Source organism: Protopterus annectens, chromosome 14.part0, assembly GCF_019279795.1.
Source record: "Protopterus annectens isolate FY-2018-M chromosome 14.part0, PAN1.0, whole genome shotgun sequence".
Taxonomy (NCBI): Eukaryota; Metazoa; Chordata; order Ceratodontiformes; family Protopteridae; genus Protopterus; species Protopterus annectens.
The window spans coordinates 1,144,539,030-1,144,559,804 of NC_056748.1; the positions used below are offsets into that span (position 1 = coordinate 1,144,539,030).

Consider the following 20,775-nt stretch of genomic DNA (forward strand, 5'->3'; position numbering starts at 1 on the left):
GTGATTATCAAAAGTGAGGTTATTGTCAATTATAATTCCTAACAGCATAGTGGTAGAGTCAGGGGCTATATGTATGCCATTGTTGGAAGTAATAGAGAAGTCTATGAGGGGGGACTTACTATTAGGCCTCAAGAGCAGGAGTTTGGTTTTTATTGGCATTCAAAAGGAGGCAGCGTTTCAAGAACCATGCCTCAACTGTGCTAAATACATTCTGTGTTAGGGTTTGTAGTTCAGAGGAGGTGTTAGCAGAGCATATAAGTGTTGAGTCGTCTGCATACTGAATACATGTAGCTTGAGGTATTGCTACATGTAAGTCATTTACGAATAAAGAGAAGAGGAGAGGTCCTAGGATGGAACCCTGTGGGACTCCAAGAGAGACTGGCAGAAGGGATGAAAGTGCCTGCCTGTTACTAAGGTAGGAAGTGAACCATTGAATACCTTTGGTATCTAGAGAGAGATTCAAGGGTTTTTATGAGCATATTGTGGTTTACCATGTCAAAGGCTTTTGACAGGTCTATAAAGAGTGCTGATGACAGAATACTATTACTGCGGTTTCTATTGATACACTCGGTAAAAGATAGGAGAGCTGTTGTAGTGCTATGAAAAGGCCTAAAGCCATGTTGGCAGTTGGCTAGTAAGTTATATTGAGTTAAGTGGTGCATTAGCTGATGATGAATACATTTCTCCATAATTTTTGCTAAGGGTGATAAGAGTGCTATAGGCCTGTAGTTAGAATAGTCATTTGAGCTACCTCCTTTATGTAAAGGGATTATGTGGGAAATTTTCCAGATAGCAGGGATGGTTCCTTCATTGATGGTTCTGTTTATAAGGAGGGATATGGGATAAGCAACTGCTTTAGCTGCTTTTTGAAGGTATTCGGATGGTAACTGATCTGCAGATGGGGTACAAGGTTTTAGTTTTTGGATGAGTTTTAGGATGTAGGAAGTAGAGATGGGGTGTAGTTGGAATATAGGGAGATTAGCAGATGTACAGGTGGGAAGGTTAGATCTGTCTATTGTGAGTTGACTCGCTAGTGAATTAATGGTGTCTGTGAAAAAGGAGTTAAAGTCATTGGCAGTTTGATGTGAGGTATTCTTTTCGGCCCCTAAAGGGGAAGGTGTACTAGAGTGGCCTGGGTATAGGAGCGAATTTAAGGTTGACCAGAACCTTTTGGGGTTGTTATGATGGGTTTGCTGTAGTTTACAGTAATAGTTCTTTTTATCTATAAAAACAGCTTTTTTAGTGCTATTTCTTAACTGTCTAAAGGCTTGTTGGTCTGAAGTAGTTTTTGTATTTCGCCATTTGGCCCAAGATTTATTCCTAAGTAGTATTTTTTGTCTTGTCTCTTTGGACTGCCAGGGGGCAGGTTTAGATTTAACCCTGATAGATCGTTTTGGAGCATGTTGGTCAAGGATTGATATGAATTTGGTATTGAAATATTTGATAGCATCTTCAAGGGTTAGGGTTTTTAGAAGATTCCAGTTACAGGCTTTTAGTTCATTTTGGAATAATAATGGGTTGAAGTGTTTCTTGCTATGTGAGACCCTGTAGGTAGGGGTGTAATTAATGTTACTCTTTTGTCTTATGATATAAGTTAAGGAATGATCACTTACATCATCAGGCAAAGTTCCTATTGTATATGTTTGTTGCTGTTTGTTAATAAGAATCCAATCTAAAATACTTTCTTTGTTATTGGGTTTATTGATTCTTGTGGGATTATTGATTGTCTGAGTAAAGCCATGAAGATTAATATGAGATGAAGGATTATTTGTATTGATAGAGGACCAATCACAATTAAAGTCTCCTAAAATGATTGTTTCTTGTGGGTAGGAAGAAGATATCCAACTTAGGATATTCTCAGTTGTAGTGTAATTATTGCCAGGAGGTAGGTAGATACAGATGATATAGACTGATTTATTAGGGTTTAGTTGTAGTTTAGAGGTAAGGATTTCAGCTTTATCATCTTTTAATGGGTTGGAAGGTTGTGAGGAGATTTTTAGTCCATTTTTAAATAGAAGTGCTACTCCTCCACCCTTATGTTTTATGCGGTCCGTTCTCAATATGTTATATCCAGGGGGAAGTATTGCATTGTCTTTGGTACCAGGTTTCAGCCAAGTTTCAGTGAGACAGAAAATGTCAAAGGAGTGAGTATTAAGAAGGGCATGGAGATGGGCGATCTTATTGTTAATAGTGCGGATATTGAGATGTCCAATAAGTAAGGCATTAGAAACAGTGGTTAGTATTGGGGGGATAGAGTATGAGCTATTATAAGTTATGTCAGTGGAGTTATTAGTTGGTCCTGGGTTAGGGTGGATGTCACCATCGCTGAGGGTTGGTGTTTTTAGTTCAAATGATGGTTTGCAGGAGAAGTTGGTTAGATATTTTAGCCTCCTTATGTTTGGATTGTTGAAGTTAATGTGTGTAAGTCGATGGTATTTGGGTAATAAGTAGTTGGGGGTGCATGTGATGTTTAAATGAGTATAAGTTTGGATAGAATGTTGGAAGGCTGTTTGTCTGCGACAGTAACTGAAGTGGTAATAATTAGCTTTTTCATAAGAAGTAAGGAGATAGATGATGGTTAAGCCTAGAGAGCATATGTATATGAATATTAGCTTGGTTAGTATAGTTTTAGATGTGAGAGACATATTGCTAAGAAGACTTATAAAGCCCTAGGATATAGAGTTAATAAGTAAAAAACAGGTTAAAGTATAGGAAAGGTATAGTTTTCCTGAGAGGAGTAGTTAAGAGTATAAGTGAAAGGTAGGTGTTAGGAGAGAGTTAATAGATAGAGTAAGTTAGGAGGGATGAGGTGGGGTTATAGTAAGAGAGAGATAATAGATAAAGTAGTTAAGGAGGGACGGGGTGGAGTTATATTAATAAACAGTTACAAGGGATAGGAAGGCTCAGGGAGGGGGTGTGGTTAGGGAGGTATAAGTGTGATAGCACTGGGGGTGGGTGGGATATGGGGGTAGGGTAGGGGAGCGCAGCAGGGCAGAACCAGTCAGTAGATTGTGTGGAGCCAATCAGACCTTCCAGAGAGCCTATTGCCGATGTATGTCAGGCAGATAAGAAAAAGCTTATTATGGAAGTTTTATGGCAATAAATTTAAACAAAACCAGTTTACTTTTAAGTTTGAACAAAACCAGTTTACTTTTACTCTGTAAATCAGCGTCCGCTATATACGTTTTAATAGATAAAGTCAGTTGCCAAATAAGTTAGTTAAGCAGAGATGAAGAACAAACCTCAGCAGACTATAGAAAACTTAGGCACTGTATTGTGCTGCCATCTAGTGGTGTAAGGGAGGAAATACCTCAACTTTAGGTTAAACAAGAAAGTATTCTATATGGGAGATAAGACGGCCTAGGTAAGTTCCGTGAGTGTGCTGGCCCAGCTCAGACAAGGTCTAGGCAAATGTAAAAAGAAAAATAGAGACACATACAGCAAATTCTTAGGGCTATCAGCTATAGCCAACGCTGAGAAATATAAGGGATGCGACCAGGTGTTCACACTTTGGAAGGCTGCGTTGTGGCTTCTGTAAAAATAAGTTACTTGTGGGATGTCCTACAGCAGAGGGGGACAACCCGATTAGCAGCACTTGGCTTCCAGGCTAAAAAGGAAGAGAAATAGCAGGAGGTACATACAGGGAAAAGAATGAGGCTGTGTAATGGAGTGCAAGGGTAGGTGTGAGGACAAGAGAGTAGTCAATATAGAGTATATTCAGTGTAACAGAACCCAAGACATAACAGTAAAACCATAAAAGTTAGTTTAAAGATTAAGCCGCACTTTCATTTGGACCCTTCAATGAGTAATACAGTCACAAACTTCCCCTCAAAGTATTCACATATACATATGCGAACAATAACTAGAGTTAAATGTTACAGAACAAGATGCATTTCCTTTCTTATTTTAACCCGGGTAACAAGTAGAGGCATATTATCTACCTCCTTCAGCAAATAACTAAGACAGTCACTAGGACTCTTTTAAACAGTTAGTGCTTACAATCGCTAAAAACTTCCCGCCCAGCACCAGCAATTTAGCGATAGAACAAAACAGCTAACAAAAACATTTCTAAAATGTTCCCGCTTACAATAGCTAAATAAAAGATCCCACCCTGCATCAGCGATATAGCGATACATTAAAAACGGCATAGGAACATCAGACAGTACTATCTAGATCCCAGTAGTCCAATGAAATAACCTTAGCTGGACCATAACATTTGGAAAAGATACAACTTATACTAACAGGAGTAAGGCATTATAACATACTAAACAATGCAGTACATTTTAGCAAACAGTACTTACATAAGGCATAGGAATCAATATGCATAAAAATAACAGATTAGCTGTTCTATTTGTCATCAACAAACTAGTACTTTTAGATACAAGTTATAAAAAGGAATCAAGCAGTTACATCGTACTATGCAATACAGTGTAGTTAAACAAATAACTAGGTACCTACGAGCAGCACTGAAATACAATGATTAACTAGCTTTCCTTTCTGTCGTCTAGCAAACTAATGCACATTTTCAGTTGCAACATGTAAAAAAGGAATAGTACAGTCTGAGCAAACTATACAATGGGGTTTAATTTAATCAAACAAGTACTTACGAGCAGCACACCAAGCGGACGACCAAGGGACGCTTACACTAGGGAGATAGGGTTTTAAATATGGCGCCACAAGAGCGGGCTAATACTTATAAGTTTGGGTAGATAGTGGGGGAGGAGAATAACTACGCGATCCAATGGGAGAGGGGGAGCTATGAACATAGACTATACTAGGGGAAGGTTCATACAACACGCAGAACCAGTCTGTAGATTGTGTGGAGCCAGTCAGACCTTCCAGAGAGCCTATTGCCGATGTATGTCAGGCAGATAAGAAACAGCTTATTATGGAAGTTTTATGGCAGTAAATTTAAACAAAACCAGTTTACTTTTAAGTTTAAACAAAACCAGTTTACTTTTACTCTGTAAATCAGCGTCTGCTATATACGTTTTAATAGATAAATTCAGTTGCCAAATAAGTTAGTTAAGCAGAGATGAAGAACAAACCACAGCAGACTATAGGAAACTTAGTCACTGTATTGTGCTGCTATCTAGTGGTGTAAGGTAGGAAAGACCTCAACTTTAGGTTAAACAAGAAAGTATTCTATATGGGAGATAAGACGGCCTAGGTAAGTTCCGCGAGTGTGCTGGCCCAGCTCAGACAAGGTCTAGGCAAATGTAAAAAGAAACATAGAGACACATACAGCAAATTCTTAGGGATATCAGCTATAGCCAATGCTGAGAAATATAAGGGATGCGACCAGGTGTTCACACTTTGGAAGGCTGCGTTGTGGCTTCTGTCAAAATAAGTTACTTGTGGGACGTCCTACAGCAGAGGGGGACAACCCGATTAGCAGCACTTGGCTTCCAGGCTAAAAAGGAAGAGAAATAGGAAGGTAGTAAGTATAGGTAGGAGGTACATACAGGGAAAAGAATGAAGCTGTGTAATGGAGTGCAAGGGTAGGTGTGAGGACAAGAGAGTAGTCAATATAGAGTATATTCAGTGTAACAGAACCCAAGACATAACAGTAAAACCATAAACGTTAGTTTAAAGATTAAGCCGCACTTTCATTTGGACCCTTCAATGAGTAATACAGTCACAAACTTCCCCTCAAAGTATTCACATATACATATGCGAACAATAACTAGAGTTAAATGTTACAGAACAAGATGCATTTCCTTTCTTATTTTAACCCGGGTAACAAGTAGAGGCATATTATCTACCTCCTTCAGCAAATAACTAAGACAGTCACTAGGACTCTTTTAAACAGTTAGTGCTTACAATCGCTAAAAACTTCCCGCCCAGCACCAGCAATTTAGCGATAGAACAAAACAGCTAACAAAAACGCTTCTAAAATGTTCCCGCTTACAATAGCTAAATAAAAGATCCCACCCTGCATCAGCGATATAGCGATACATTAAAAACGGCATAGGAACATCAGACAGTACTATCTAGATCCCAGTAGTCCAATGAAATAACCTTAGCTGGACCATAACATTTGGAAAAGATACAACTTATACTAACAGGAGTAAGGCATTATAACATACTAAACAATGCAGTACATTTTAGCAAACAGTACTTACGTAAGGCATAGGAATCAATATGCATAAAAATAACAGATTAGCTGTTCTATTTGTCATCAACAAACTAGTACTTTTAGATACAAGTTATAAAAAGGAATCAAGCAGTTACATCGTACTATGCAATACAGTGTAGTTAAACAAATAACTAGGTACCTACGAGCAGCACTGAAATGCAATGATTAACTAGCTTTCCTTTCTGTCGTCTAGCAAACTAATGCACATTTTCAGTTGCAACATGTAAAAAAGGAATAGTGCAGTCTGAGCAAACTATACAATGGGGTTTAATTTAATCAAACAAGTACTTACGAGCAGCACACCAAGCGGACGACCAAGGGACGCTTACACTACGGAGATAGGGTTTTAAATATGGCGCCACAAGAGCGGGCTAATACTTATAAGTTTGGGTAGATAGTGGGGGAGGAGAATAACTACGTGATCCAATGGGGGAGGGGGAGCTATGAACATAGACTATACTAGGGGAAGGTTCATACAACACGCAGAACCAGTCAGTAGATTGTGTGGAGCCAGTCAGACCTTCCAGAGAGCCTATTGCCGATGTATGTCAGGCAGATAAGAAACAGCTTATTATGGAAGTTTTATGGCAGTAAATTTAAACAAAACCAGTTTACTTTTAAGTTTAAACAAGACCAGTTTACTTTTACTCTGTAAATCAGCGTCTGCTATATACGTTTTAATAGATAAATTCAGTTGTCAAATAAGTTAGTTAAGCAGAGATGAAGAACAAACCTCAGCAGACTATAGAAAACTTAGTCACTGTATTGTGCTGCCATCTAGTGGTGTAAAGGAGGAAATACCTCAACTTTAGGTTAAACAAGAAAGTATTCTATATGTGATGTGACACCTCCATATTTTTTTGAATAGTAAAGAATATTTTTCATGCAATTTTAAAAATGTTATTTAAATTTTGATACAAAGGATTAATTTGACTGATTATGTACATGGAATTGTTAAGGCCATGTCAAACCCAGATTTGATGAATATGCTTCACCTCAAAAAATCTAGATCCCTCAGAACCACAAGGGCGGGAGACTTAAACCTTGACACGGTTATAAATAGAACGTGCTGGAGGGACAGATTCATCACCCAGAGACTCCCTATGCTGTGGAACAGAATCCCGGTACATGTGAGGCAGAGCACCTCTCTGGCCTTGTTCAAGAGGAATCTTGACCAATGGATGGGAGATTACAGATATACAACAGGGATTACTTCAGTGTCACTGCTTGACAGAGGCACAGCAAAATGATAGGCATAGTTTTTATTCAAACTAAAGGGGTGGCGAAAGCCACATAACTATGGGCTAGGCTTATAAATGCCCTTGGGCAGATAGCCTAGTATGAACCTATGAACCTATGAAGTTTCAAGCCCAGTAATATAAGGATTATCTAGATTGTCCTTCATCCTCTGACAAAAGGATTTAAATTTAGTTAAATTTTAATATAGGCAGAACTCTGCAGTATGCATTTGATATGATATTTTGAGAGCTTAACAAATATATACCCACACCCTTATATATATATATATATATATATATATATATATATATATATATATATATACAGCTATAAACCAACACATATGTATTTCCCACTGCTTTATGTTCATTATATTATCTACTGTCTGCTGTTGTATTTATCAGAATCAGAATCAAAATCATATTTATTGGCCAAGTATGCACAAAATACAATGAATTTGACTTTGGTCTCGATGACTCTCCAAGTGTAAATTTCATAAACAACATAAATGCAACTATTAAAAATAGTACAAAAAAGTAAATATGCATATGCTTATATGTACAAAGTGCAAAATGCAACTCAGTGCAAGAAATACTGAAATAAACTTTGAAAGAAACACATATTAACAACAAGTAAACAATATAGCAGAACCTTCGGAGGCTTTGGGAAAGAAAGACCCAGCTGAATTAACTATTTATGAACTTGGTGGCCTGTGGAAAAACATGTTCTTATATATGCTTGTTTTGGTGCAAATGAATATATAACACCTGGCCAATGGTAACAGTTCAAAAATATGGTGGCATGGATGTTATATTGTATTGTTCTTGCCTAAAAGTGTAGAAATGTTATATTAAAGGTAACTAAATTTTACATACTTAGAATAATAGTGTGTTAACCATACATCTTAAAGTGTAAAATAATATTTAAATGTAAATTACCATACACTATATATTTTTTCCTGTTTCTCTTCCCATCTCTTCCATTTTCATATCCTAACTATATTCCCTTTTTCATGCCCCTTTTTTTCCTGTGTATCTCAAGTTGTTTGCAGTTTGATCTTTACTAATATTAAATGTTTAATTTGTGTGATCAACTGTTAGAAAATTTATTAATTTATGTCAAACCACAGAGCCAGCCCTTCTGCTTCTACATTACTCATTGTAGACAAGTCATGTCACAGTATTTAAATAATTCAATACATTTTGATAAAGTAATTGTTAGACTTGTATATGTTACTATGTAACAAACAATAGTGACAATGATCTTCAGACTCAGACTTTAGAATATCATTAAGAAATTTGTAATTTCTTGTTCCGACTCTTGTGATTGACTGACCATCAGTTTAAGCTTAGATAATTGTCCAAGAAGTATATCAAGATAACTTAAAAAATATCAGTTCTGCAAATCATTCTTCTGTATCAAGAAAGTTAAATTCCTTTTTACATGCTTATGTCCACACCTATATCAGAAACCAAGATATCAAGAAACTACAACACCAAACAAGAAAAGGAAGAAAAGAAACCACAATGGCGCACTTATCTGAAAAAAAAAATAGCTTAAGAATCAACACAGCAGAAGGGCATTCAGACCGATGCTCGATAAAGGTGTTTGAATTGGTGGTAAAGAAGTTCTGAGTGTGTGGATCCATATGTTACATTTATGCCCTATGCTCTGTGCATGCAGCATGTGTGTGATGTACAACACCTATAAGAACTAAAGGCTTTGGTATACTAGATGGACATTGGGCTATCCTTGACAAGAGATCTTAACATAAATATAGTTGCAAGTATAAAAAACTTCTGGAAGAGCCTCATGTTGATCAAGAGCGAATGCAGGAATGGTTAAGGAGAGGTGAATTTACATCAAGAAATGAAAGGTTAATATTGGCAGCCCAAGATAGTGGGCTGCATAGACGCTGGTTTACTAAGTCCATTGAACATGTGGGAGAAACAGACATATGTAGGTTTTGTGGAATCGAGTTGGAAACAGTTGCACACCTTATTGCTGGTTGCAATGCTCTAATGGCAGAGGGACTGTATACTGAAAGGCATAATAATGTGGCGAGATTGTTACACTGGAGCTTGTGCAAGCATTATGGTATTGAAGTGGCTAAAAAACATTGGAAACATGAGCCACAGAGAATCATAGAAAATGGTGATGTTTACATCACATGGGATCACCCAATACCAGAGGTCCAAAGATGGATGCTAGAAAACCGGACATAGTGATCCAAGAAAAGAAGACAAAAGTAGCATTGATTATTGAAATTGCCACACCTAGTGACTATAGTGTCTTGCATACAGAGAGACACAAAGTCATAAAATACCTTGATCTGCAGGCAGAAATGAGAGCCATGAGAGTAGTAGGAGCAACTGGTCTTATAAAAAAGAATTTACAATCATATTTAGATATGTTACCAATTCATGTAACACCGTATGAATTGCAGGAGTTATTGCTGGGCACATTGCGGGTACTGTGAAGAGCACTTTTGGCTAACATCAAAGAGTGAAATAATACTAATTTCATGAACTTTAATCGTACTCTGACTTAGGAATGGGTATTAGAAACCCAAAAGGCTTGGAGAAATCAAAAAAGGGAGAGATCCCTTAGGTAAAGAATATTACAACAGTGATATTGAAGGACATCTAAACATCAACATATAAACAGTAGGGAAACGCAAACATAGTCATCCTTCCCCCATGATATTTCCCTCTCCACTGTCCCACTAACACATGAACTATCAAACTCCAAAACAAAACATAAAATATCTGTTAGTACAGCGACACTTCACACTTCAGACAAGTTCAACAGTAGGTTGCTGTTCATGTCTGGCAGATGCTGTGCCATGTTCAAGCACAAAGCCGTCGGTCAGAGACAGACAACCAAATCTCTAGGTGCAAGCCAAAAGCAATAAGAAGAACTGCAAAGGAGTCCTCATGTGCATAAAAAAATTTCAGAGGTATATTAAGAAAATAATATAACAGCCCAATCTCTGTCTTGTATACACTGACCCACTTCTAGACAAGAAATCAGGACATTGAAGCATTTAAGAAGGTATACATAAACACTGAGAAAATACAGATGATCTCTGCTTTCCATTAATACATTCTTTTCCCCTTTGCCCTGTCACTATACTAATTGCTAATGAAGCCCCAAATATCAGCAGAGATTATCAATCACAACACTAGTGGATCTCATTTTAGCCAATTTAAAGATAAAGTGTGCTCCATCCCGAAGAAAATCCATGCCATGTTCATTCACAAATCAGCAAGTCACCGAGAGGCAATCTACTCTTTAGGTATGAGTCAAATGTGGAAAGGAGGACAGTAGAGAAAACTGAAGTATGAGAGGAGAGATAACAGGAAACAAAAGAAAAAACACAATAATTTCACCATATATAATTGTGTTTTATAATATTCGCTTTCACATATAAAATTCATTTGATTCCCAAACATATCTCTTTCAAAACACTCCAAGTATAACTTTCATAACCACACTCAAACACAATATTATGTTAGCAAAAGAGAAAGCATTTTAAAAAGTAAAGTATTAATACATGCATTTTGAATATAGAGTTTCATTTTACCCTTTTCTCTTAGACTACATTTAAGTACTAATGTTAGAAACATTTCTATTACGTATTATACTGTTTATATTACTTTGTACGGTAGAAGTATTAGAATTTAAATAAGTTGACAAGAACACGTAATCTATATTTGCTTTAAAAGATGTTATCTTTTTTTTTAAGTAACTGAATAGTAGAACACAATTTCCCTGCAGTTCAGTAAGAGAAGTTTATATTTTCATTTCACTTTATCTGTGAAGTCTTCAGAGATTTGTTGTTGGGTTAAGTGTTTAGTTGAGTTTTTTGTTTCTTTTCCTTTAAATCACTCCATGAAGCTTTGTCTGAGGATCTCTAATGTTGGAGAGGATTAGTCCAGCTCTTCTGTCGTGCGTTTCACATGGTTGTTCTTCACAAAGGAAGTTACTTCTTCTATAGAGCTGAATATTCGGGTCTATGTTATATATGTGAAGTTTCAAAACTTCGAACCTCATATGTTTGACAACATATGAGCAAAGTCTGAAACTTCGAAAATATAATAAAAAAAAAAAAAAAAAAAAACTTACCTGAACACTCTGAGCAGGGGGGCAAGCCCCCCCTGCATCCCCACACCCCCTACTTAAATATACCAAGTCTGAGATCGCACTGCAGTGCAGAAAAGGGAAATTTTCCCATTCTGTGTCATAAGGAGCCGTTGCTTTTAACCTTCAAACTTTTCAAAGTTTGATCATATGATGTCGACCATATTACATTTGAACTGTTAAAAGTTCAAATAATTAATAGGGACCCGAATATTCTACATCCAGTAGAGAAGTGTATTCTTATTCTTGCAGGGAAAATTATTTGAGATTCAATTCCATTTTACTTAAGAACTAATGTCTATTTCTTTTTGAGTTCCATGGCTTTTGTTGAATAATTGCTGTCAGATCTTATGATGTGTTACCCAAACAACAAAAGAGATTTTTCCCACACTGCTTTAAGAACTACTTTCTTATTTATAAAAGAAAGAAATGTTACAATTATAAATCTTGGTTGAGATGAAACAGAGGGTAAAGGTTTACCTATAGCTGTGTGAGCTCTATTTATTCCATACGACAGACCTTCTTGCAAGTTTAACAATCCAAGTATTCAATTAGTTAAAAAAAATTGTTTGCTCAGTTTAATGTCGGGCTTTACAGGATTAATGTGCATTTGTACCTCTTACAGCTAATGTTTTGTTTAAACTGTCCCAGATTTCAAGACTATTCCTGACTGACAAAATACAGTGAGGATTACAGTCACTAACTGACAGAAATATGAATTTTCAAACATCATCCTTTCAAAAAAAAAAAAAATAATAATACTTGCCAGAGGAAGAACTGTTCATGCAACTTTAAATGTATAAGAAATATCTCCCTCTGAGTTTGGCTCTTTGCCCCTCATGTTTTGGCTTTTCTCCAGAGTCTTGCAATGAAAGGTTAAAATCACAGTCACAAGAAATGTACATGACAGGGGCTATGACTGGAGTCTGTAGATGGGGTTGTTTGTGAATGAAAGTAAGTTGACCTGGGGTCATTTGCTCTTTTCAGGTGTATACATTTATAATGCTGTAGAATATAGTGTAGAATTTTGGCAGTGAGATTTTGATAGCTGTAAGGGTGAATAGATCACTTGGCAACTCTGTCCACAAAGGCTCCACAGCTTTTCTGCCATGCAGTCAACTGTGGAAGCAATTATCAAAAACTGATAGTTTTGGCGCAGGAATGACACTGCTATTCCATCACTTATTTAAGGGTAGGTGCTAAGTTTGGGGAAGCACTCTGTTTTCATATAATAGAGGACAACCTTGGATGGAACTTGTGTGACAAAGCATATGGCCCACTCATGTCATCCTGTCTGAGGATGGATTTATACTGAGCTAATGCTGCTAACAAGCTGGAGGATGGCAGCCATAGGTCATGCCATGAGAGGCTTGCAGGCAGCCATAGGTCATGCCATGACAGGCTTGCAGGCAGCCATAGGTCATGTCATGAGAGGCTTGCAGGCATAGCCTATGCAGTGGAAGGATGGTCATAGCTCATGCCATGGAAGGATAGTAGCTATAGCTTATGCCATGGAAGGACGGCGGCCATAGGTTGTACTGCAGGAAGATGAAAGCAGAGCTATCAAAACTATTGTCTTGCTGGAGGATGGGAGCTGCACTGAGCTACTGGTGCCATATTGAAGACTGGGAATTGAACTGGGTTACTGCAGCTGATGCCCTGTTACAGAATAGGGTCCACATCACTTCCATTACCAGGACACACAACGGGAGCCATAATGAACTACTACTGCTGTTGTGGAATTCATGTCACATGACCCAGTGCCATGACGACAGTGTATGATTTGTAAACCACAAAAGGGAAATTCCATCCACAGTAAACTGTTTGAGTATTTGTGAAGGTCAGTATCATAATTATGACAAATCATTTATTTTCTAACACAGTCTGTGTACGTAATTCACTTTTAGCCAGATGATTGTACTGGATAGTTCATATTTTCTGTGGGAAAAATGATGCATTCACATTGCACACAAACTATGCACAGATTGTGGATAAAATTTGTCACCTGGCTGCAAAGTATACATCAGGACAAGCACGCAGTCAAACTTGACTCCTGATACTGCAGAAGGTAATTCCTTTCTTTTTCTGGTTTCAGTACTTTCTCATTTGGACAACCTTTGATCAATAAAGCAAACTGTCATGCTTCCTTCACCTAATAAGAAATCAAAGCTCTACCACAAAACGGCTCCAGATTTTCTTTGACAATTAAGATCTGACAGCCTCTATCAAGATTGAGGGGAAACTGTTCTGTTCTGCTTGTAACTGCTGCTTAGGTCACACCGGGGAGGATATGATCATGGATCATCTCACAAGCCAGAAACACCAGCTAAATAAGGAGAAGGGAGGTAAACAGAATGCACCATGACAGACAATACCGCTCACATGCTTTAAAGTGTGCACAAAAGCAGCACAACAGCAGTCAGAAGAGGAATTGTTAAAGATCCTCTACAAACATGGTGAGCTGTAAATATCCTGATCAAGAAACTGGACAATTCTCAGCTTCATCAGTGAATGAAGAAGTATTTAATGGGGACTGGTGCACTGCCACAATCAAATAGTCTGTGTCAGCCGTACCTTCAAAGTTGCAGGAGCACATGAAAGCAGACATTCACAATGCTATGAGAGGAAGATGTGATGAAAGAACAGATAAAAATTCATGCTGCATTCTGAATGTTATATTGTGTCTGACCTAAAAGGCACTTAGAAATCCAGCCCTGATGGAGCTGCTGCATATCCACAAGACTAACAGCATGAGGCTCACCCATTCCAGGGATCTGAACCTAGTCAGTGTGTCAAACAGAACATGCTGGAGAGACAGATAAATGTCCCAGAGACTGATAGGCTTCCTATTCATATAAAACCAAGTCCTTGCCTGGCCCTCTTCAAGGTCAGTATGGATCAATGGACGGGGAACCATAAATTTACACCCGGGGTGGTGCCTATGTCCCTTATGGATAGGGATAATCTATAAAATCTGTAAAAATACCCAAGGCATACGCAAAAATCTATGCCTTCCTCCTGCCCCTATTGGACATATGCTAGGTAAATTGGATCATATTGTCTAGGTTTGTAAAGGCGCTCAAGCTGTTAGTCTAGTTATATTCTATTCCATTATCTTATTTGCTCTCCAGGGAGGAAACTGGGATGTGAACAACTGCAGAACTCTCAGCCTGTGAAAAACACAACAGTAGCTCAAGCTGTACTGAAATCACTATAAAACTAAAGCAGTGACTCACAAAATGTGACTGCCTTTGTGAGTACAGCGCATGATACATAATTAAAGGCTTTAAGGAAGCACTTTATGAAATGCTACCAGACCACATTATACATGATAATCATTTGGCTCATGTGTTGTACCTTGGGAGTGACACACAGGTTCACCATTTCAAGACACTTGTGAAATAAGTTTTCCAGCAGTCTCAAAAATGAAAACGGGAATGCTTGGGGCTTGGCAGACACCTCACTGCATTGATACCTGAGCCAGTGCTGACAAGATGGAATAGGTTCTCAGCTATGCAGTAACATGCAGATCTGCAATACCTGCAGGACGTCTTCATAAAGATAACAGTGATGCAATGTTTATGAGCCATCTATGGACTCTGCTGCATGACTAGCACTTGGAGTTTGAAATTCAGCTGAAATTCATCTCAGAAAACTCATCAGATTTCATCACAGCCATCTGAACCATGCAGTTTAAGGACAGACCTCTTACAGTCTCAACATATGACATGCTAATGTCATTTCACTATCAAGCTGGGGGAAAAAACTGATGAATTTCCTCATCTGCTGAGGTCTAAGGTCAAGGAAGACAACATCCACCTGTTCAGATCTGCCTTTAAGGTCAACCAAGAGAAAATGGACAAACATTTGGTAGCAACTCTTCTGTTCCTTTCCTGAAAGCCTAAAGAATCTTGAACTCATAAAATTTATCACAACTTATCAATAACTTTCAGTTGTGTAACAGCCACGTCCCTTTATAAAATCTAGGTCAACTTCTGAAGGACTGGGGGTGTATGTTTTGCAAGATGTGAAGGAACTGCAACCACTGTCCTCATCTAACCTGCATATTACTAGCTTGGCTTTGCAAATCCCAAAACTGGGGAAATTGCAGAGACCTACATGGATTCCAGTTTCCATTGCAAAGCTGAGGGCTCATTCTTTGCATATGGACAATTATCAAAATCCTAGTGTCAACAACATGAAACTGCTAACCGTGCTGTTGTTTAACAGCAGAAGTAACAAACAGTAGGACTGGGCAGCCACAAAGTTCCTTCAGGAGACTGGATGTAATGTATTGATCTGACTGTGTTTAACTGAACTGTGATTGCATGTTTTAAATTTGTATTTGCACCATGTGTCTGCACTTAAACTGTCTCTTGGAGTCAAATTTATGCTTTGTAAACATTTTGATTTAATTAAAGTTTTTTTTTCCTTGCTCAACCACTGTGTGATTGTGGTATGTCTTGTTATGCTAGCACATTTCCTGTTTTATGATATGTTTCTGAGACCCTCTCACCCAGACACCTTACATATCCATGGTTGGCTGACATAACAAAATGTCTAGGATTGCTTTACATGTGATTGCTATAAAGGGTCTTTCAGGTAGATCATACTCACAGATGAAAGGTCTATGACTGTTTCAAAAGAGGGTCTTATAGGTAGATAAGCCATCTAATCCTAGAAATGGCCCAACATGTATTGTACAGGAGTGAGGCAAAGGCAAGTCCTTCATTGCATAGGTCCATAAGTCATGCTTTACTTACTTTACATGGCCCGACCTTAACCCACCTGGTGATAGGTTTAGAGCTGAAGTAACCAACAGTTTGGTTGCTGTTACTGAAAAGAGATATCAGCAGTGACATATATATGTAAAGCAGAAAACTCATGTGAAAATAGTATAAAAAAAATCACTTGGTTCTGAGGGACCATGAATGGAATTTATCTTTTTCTGTCACTAAAAATCAGTGTCCCTGAAGGCTGGATTTTTCAGGAAATAATAGCCCATGCACTGTAATCACTTGTGCGGATTTATGGAAAAGTGGGAAAGATAATCTATTGCAAAATTATTGATGTATAGATCAGAGTAAGTCCACTCACAGGAAATGTGGATTTATTTTTTATTATATCAATCTGAAATTTGGTAGGATTCTGTATTATGTGATTTTCAAGATGAATGCTTTATTGTAAACTGGTAATCCTGCAGGAAGTGGTTGTCTTACATGGATATTGAGATGTAATTAGGGTCTAGTGCTCTAGTTTTACAGATCTTTAGAAATGAGTTACTGAGAAGAGCATCGTGGGCAAGGCTTGCATTGTTGCACTGGGAATAAATAGTTACTAGCAATACTGTAATTATGCAAATAGTCATGCGTTGCATAAATATTTACGGAATGATTGTCAGCAGTCGATTTAAATTTATTTTAATTTTTCACTGATGCTGTTTGAGTTGACAGGACCTCAGAAATAAGAATGTATAAATTAAATGTGCTTATTAGTTGTGTGAATGATAAATAAATGTGATACTTAAAAAATATTTTTTTTTTCTGAAAAATGGGGATGTGTGTGATATATATTTAAACAATCTGAAACGTTATTATTTAGAGTCCTACATGTAGATCATGCACACTATTATGGAACTAAAAGTAGAGACCAACGTTATTATTCAGAGTCCTACATGTAGATCATGCACACTATTATGGAACTAAAAGTAGAGACCAATGTTATTATTCAGAGTCCTACATGTAGATCATGCACACTATTATGGAACTAAAAGTAGAGACCAACGTTATTATTCAGAGTCCTACATGTAGATCATGCACACTATTATGGAACTAAAAGTAGAGACCAACGTTATTTTTCAGAGTCCTACATGTAGATCATGCACACTATTATGGAACTAAAAGTAGAGACCAACGTGCTCACAACTCTACAACCCTTATCTTACTTGTTTCATATTTTCAAATACAGAAGTTTAAAGTATTGAACATTACTTACTTTGGAATGTTTACAAAGGGAAAAACTTGAAGCCATTTAATGTACTTTACATGTCAAGGCTTAGCCAGTTAACATGGACAGATGGTATAGAACATGTAAGGGGAGGAACAGTTAAAGCTTGACACTCAAAGCTTAATGTCTGCAATAATTCCAATACTCAGTTATCATGCTGAGACAAGAAAATTAAAAATTTGGAAGCACTTTGGTACATGATATAACAATTTAATCCTAAGTTCCATCTTATTCTTCTTTTATGTAGATTAAGAAAGCCAAATTCTAAGCAACTCTGTTCAGTACCATTTCTCTGCTGTTCATGCTACATATCTATTACCTGATAAGAGAGCTGGTTGAAGACAGGGTTGTTGTCATTTACATCCACAATCTGCATATATACAGGAATTTCCGTGGACCTTGGTGGGGTGCCACGATCCATGGCTTTGAGGGTGAAGTTCAGCCACTGTACTTGCTCATAATCCACAGTCCTGTTAGCAATAATTTTCCCTGCATAGAATAAGAGTAGAGACTGAGTATTTATATGATGTTAAATATGTACTTTTAGTAAATTAAAGAGGACCATTACTACAACACAGTCATTACCTAATTGTTATATTTATTTGCTATTCTCTATGTTCAGTCAACCGAAGTTTTATTAATATATGTGTCAACTATCCTGGATTAAATGCTGCATTGAAATTGCTACCAGTACTAAATGCTGTTGAAGGCAAGCTGTCTCTCTAAAGAATCCTTATTAAAAAGTGTGAAACATGCTAGTGTGTGTCCTGACTGAGATTGAAACAGAAAAATGACAAAACTGTAAAACTCACTGTTACACCTTTTAAATGATTTTACAAAGAGGGGGCTGCACCCCCCAACTTTGTACCACCTTGCTATTAATATAGATTTTAAGATTAAGTACTAGGCTAGCTGTCTTTGTGGGCCATTTTAATTCTAATAAATTTCCCCTTCAAAGGTGAAAATAAAACCCTGCACCTTGTGTCTGTGACAAACACCTCAACCATTTTCACAACAAGTGACTCCCAAGAGTGATCTATCACAGAGAAAGAGTGGAACTTAGACTTTAACGTATGTATATACACACACACACACACACACACACACACACACACACACAAATTCCACAGTTAAATGGCTACAATTACAAGACTTGCAGTTTTATTTTGCACCAATCTTGCCAAATTATACTGAAATACTGCTTGTTTTTACACCCTCATCAAAAATGTGTGCTTTTTTTAAAGCAATTTATTTCCAGTGATAACACTACTTATTGGACACTTTCTGAAGGAATATAGACGTCTTAAACACAGGATAAGCAGCAAGTACACAAAATAGATGTATTTAGGGACTCATTGTGGAAGAGTTAATTGCATTTACTTCTGGAAATTGAGTGGCTATCTTTCTTTGGGCATTCTTAATTGAACACCCACTATATAAAGAATTTAATTAAATTTGATAACAGTCTGGCAGCCTGTTGATATCTCATCTATTAATGGAGAGCACCCGCAGAGGTCAGAAACTTGTAAACATCTCCCCCAATTAGCTCAGATGAAGCCCACTCATATAAAGAAAAATGTGCTACAGGATTATATATATGAAGGTATTTTATAAAAAAATAAAACACAAAAAAATGGATGCTGCATAACTTGTACTGGCCTTACAGAAATATTGAATTATCACAAGGAATGTTGTTTCTGGTCACAAGACAGACACAACACAGGTAGACAAAGTAAGAAATGTCTGCATGGCAGTGAAACCCATCAAGGCATGGGTTAGATGGAATCAGAGATGAAATGTCCTGTTGACAGATTGCATGAAGTATTACAAAAAGTCCTCAGATGCATTGACTTCACCAAGAGCACATTCCTTCCCCACTAGGTTGAGACAGTGGACTCATTAACAGTAACAGACTTGCAGATCCAGATAAGTATCTCATGTATTCTAAAACTTTCAATATTTTTGATTTATTTTATTTTTGGTTTTTTGATTGTCCATTGTATTATAATGCTATTTTTTGTGTGGGGGGAGCATCCTTCAAGAGAAATACATGGACCCAGATTTAACATTATAGGCAAATTAAATTGTGGAGATCATTCATTCATGCGAGCAGGGAGAGCAAGAGGTCCATTTTTTGTGAAACAAATTATAATTTTTTTCTTAGTTTATAGACATTTACAAGGTTTGGCACTCTGAATGCACCTTGTAGGACATAAGTGACATTGTTGTATGGTACAAAGATCATCAGGAACATATCTAAATCAAAGAAAAAATATATATCTGTAGTAATGTGTATGCTTTTGCAGCTAACCTTATTAAGGAACTGAGGATATAAGGCAAATGGATTGAGCTGATTTGTCAACTCCTCTCAGGATTTCATATTTAGTCAAACAGTTGGGAGAGAGCATTAAGGCAGGATGCTGCAGTTCCTGTGGTACAGAGTTTGATTCCCTCATCTCTTCTTTGCCCACTGTATGACCTTGTGCAAGTCACACCACTAGTCAGTGCTTATGGGCAACTGGGAATTTGGGCTAGGCTCCTCAATTGTACCCTGGAGTGTAAGCCTAGTAAGAAACTATGAACCCATGTGTACATGAAAAAGAATGTCTTTCATTTAAAATATAATTCCATCTTCAGAGATCTGTGAGTACAGAGACCAAGAAAATCACAACATTGTTTTCAAATGGCTCATGACTGGTCTTCATTATTGAAATGACTTCCTCAATATCGTGAAATAATAGACCAAGAGTATTAAAGTCAATAGCTGGTTATTGGTGAGTAAGAGACATACTGCTAGAACTGAAAGAGCTAGTGCAGAGAAGAATGGATTGTGGATTAGAAAAGAGAAAAATAAAGCACTTTGTGATGCCTTTTGCTCGTGATTAGTTTAATAATGTTCTTGGCATTACAGATTGCCTTGGGAGGAGCAATGCAAATGACCTCACCATTTTACTTGTGTCAAATGGAAATGACCTCTATAGAATAGGATGAGTACAGCTGAAGTACATAGGGGAGGCTTTGTACATAATGTTTTCATCATCAACCCCCTTTTCCTACCTGGTGCTGGGGTACTGAGTTAACTGTTGCCATCTTTATTGACTCAATGTCACTCTTTTACCTTCTCTGTGACAGTCATGCCCGACTGTTGTAGGTCTTTTCTCATACAATCCAGCCATCCATACATGTCTTTGTTGAATGTCCTCGTTTCTTCTTGCCTTCCTCCTCTCTCTCACATATCCTCTTCACTA

General features: G+C 37.4%; 1 protein-coding gene across 1 annotated transcript in view; it reads right to left on the reverse strand.

Annotated features, from left to right (window-relative positions):
- Positions 1–20,775, reverse strand: part of CDH23 (cadherin related 23) — a 2,508,764-nt gene that overhangs the window by 335,987 nt on the left and 2,152,002 nt on the right. The window contains exon 30 of the mRNA XM_044056944.1: positions 17,847–18,016. Coding sequence (XP_043912879.1) covers positions 17,847–18,016 — 170 coding nt within the window. The remainder of the gene's footprint in view (positions 1–17,846; positions 18,017–20,775) is intronic.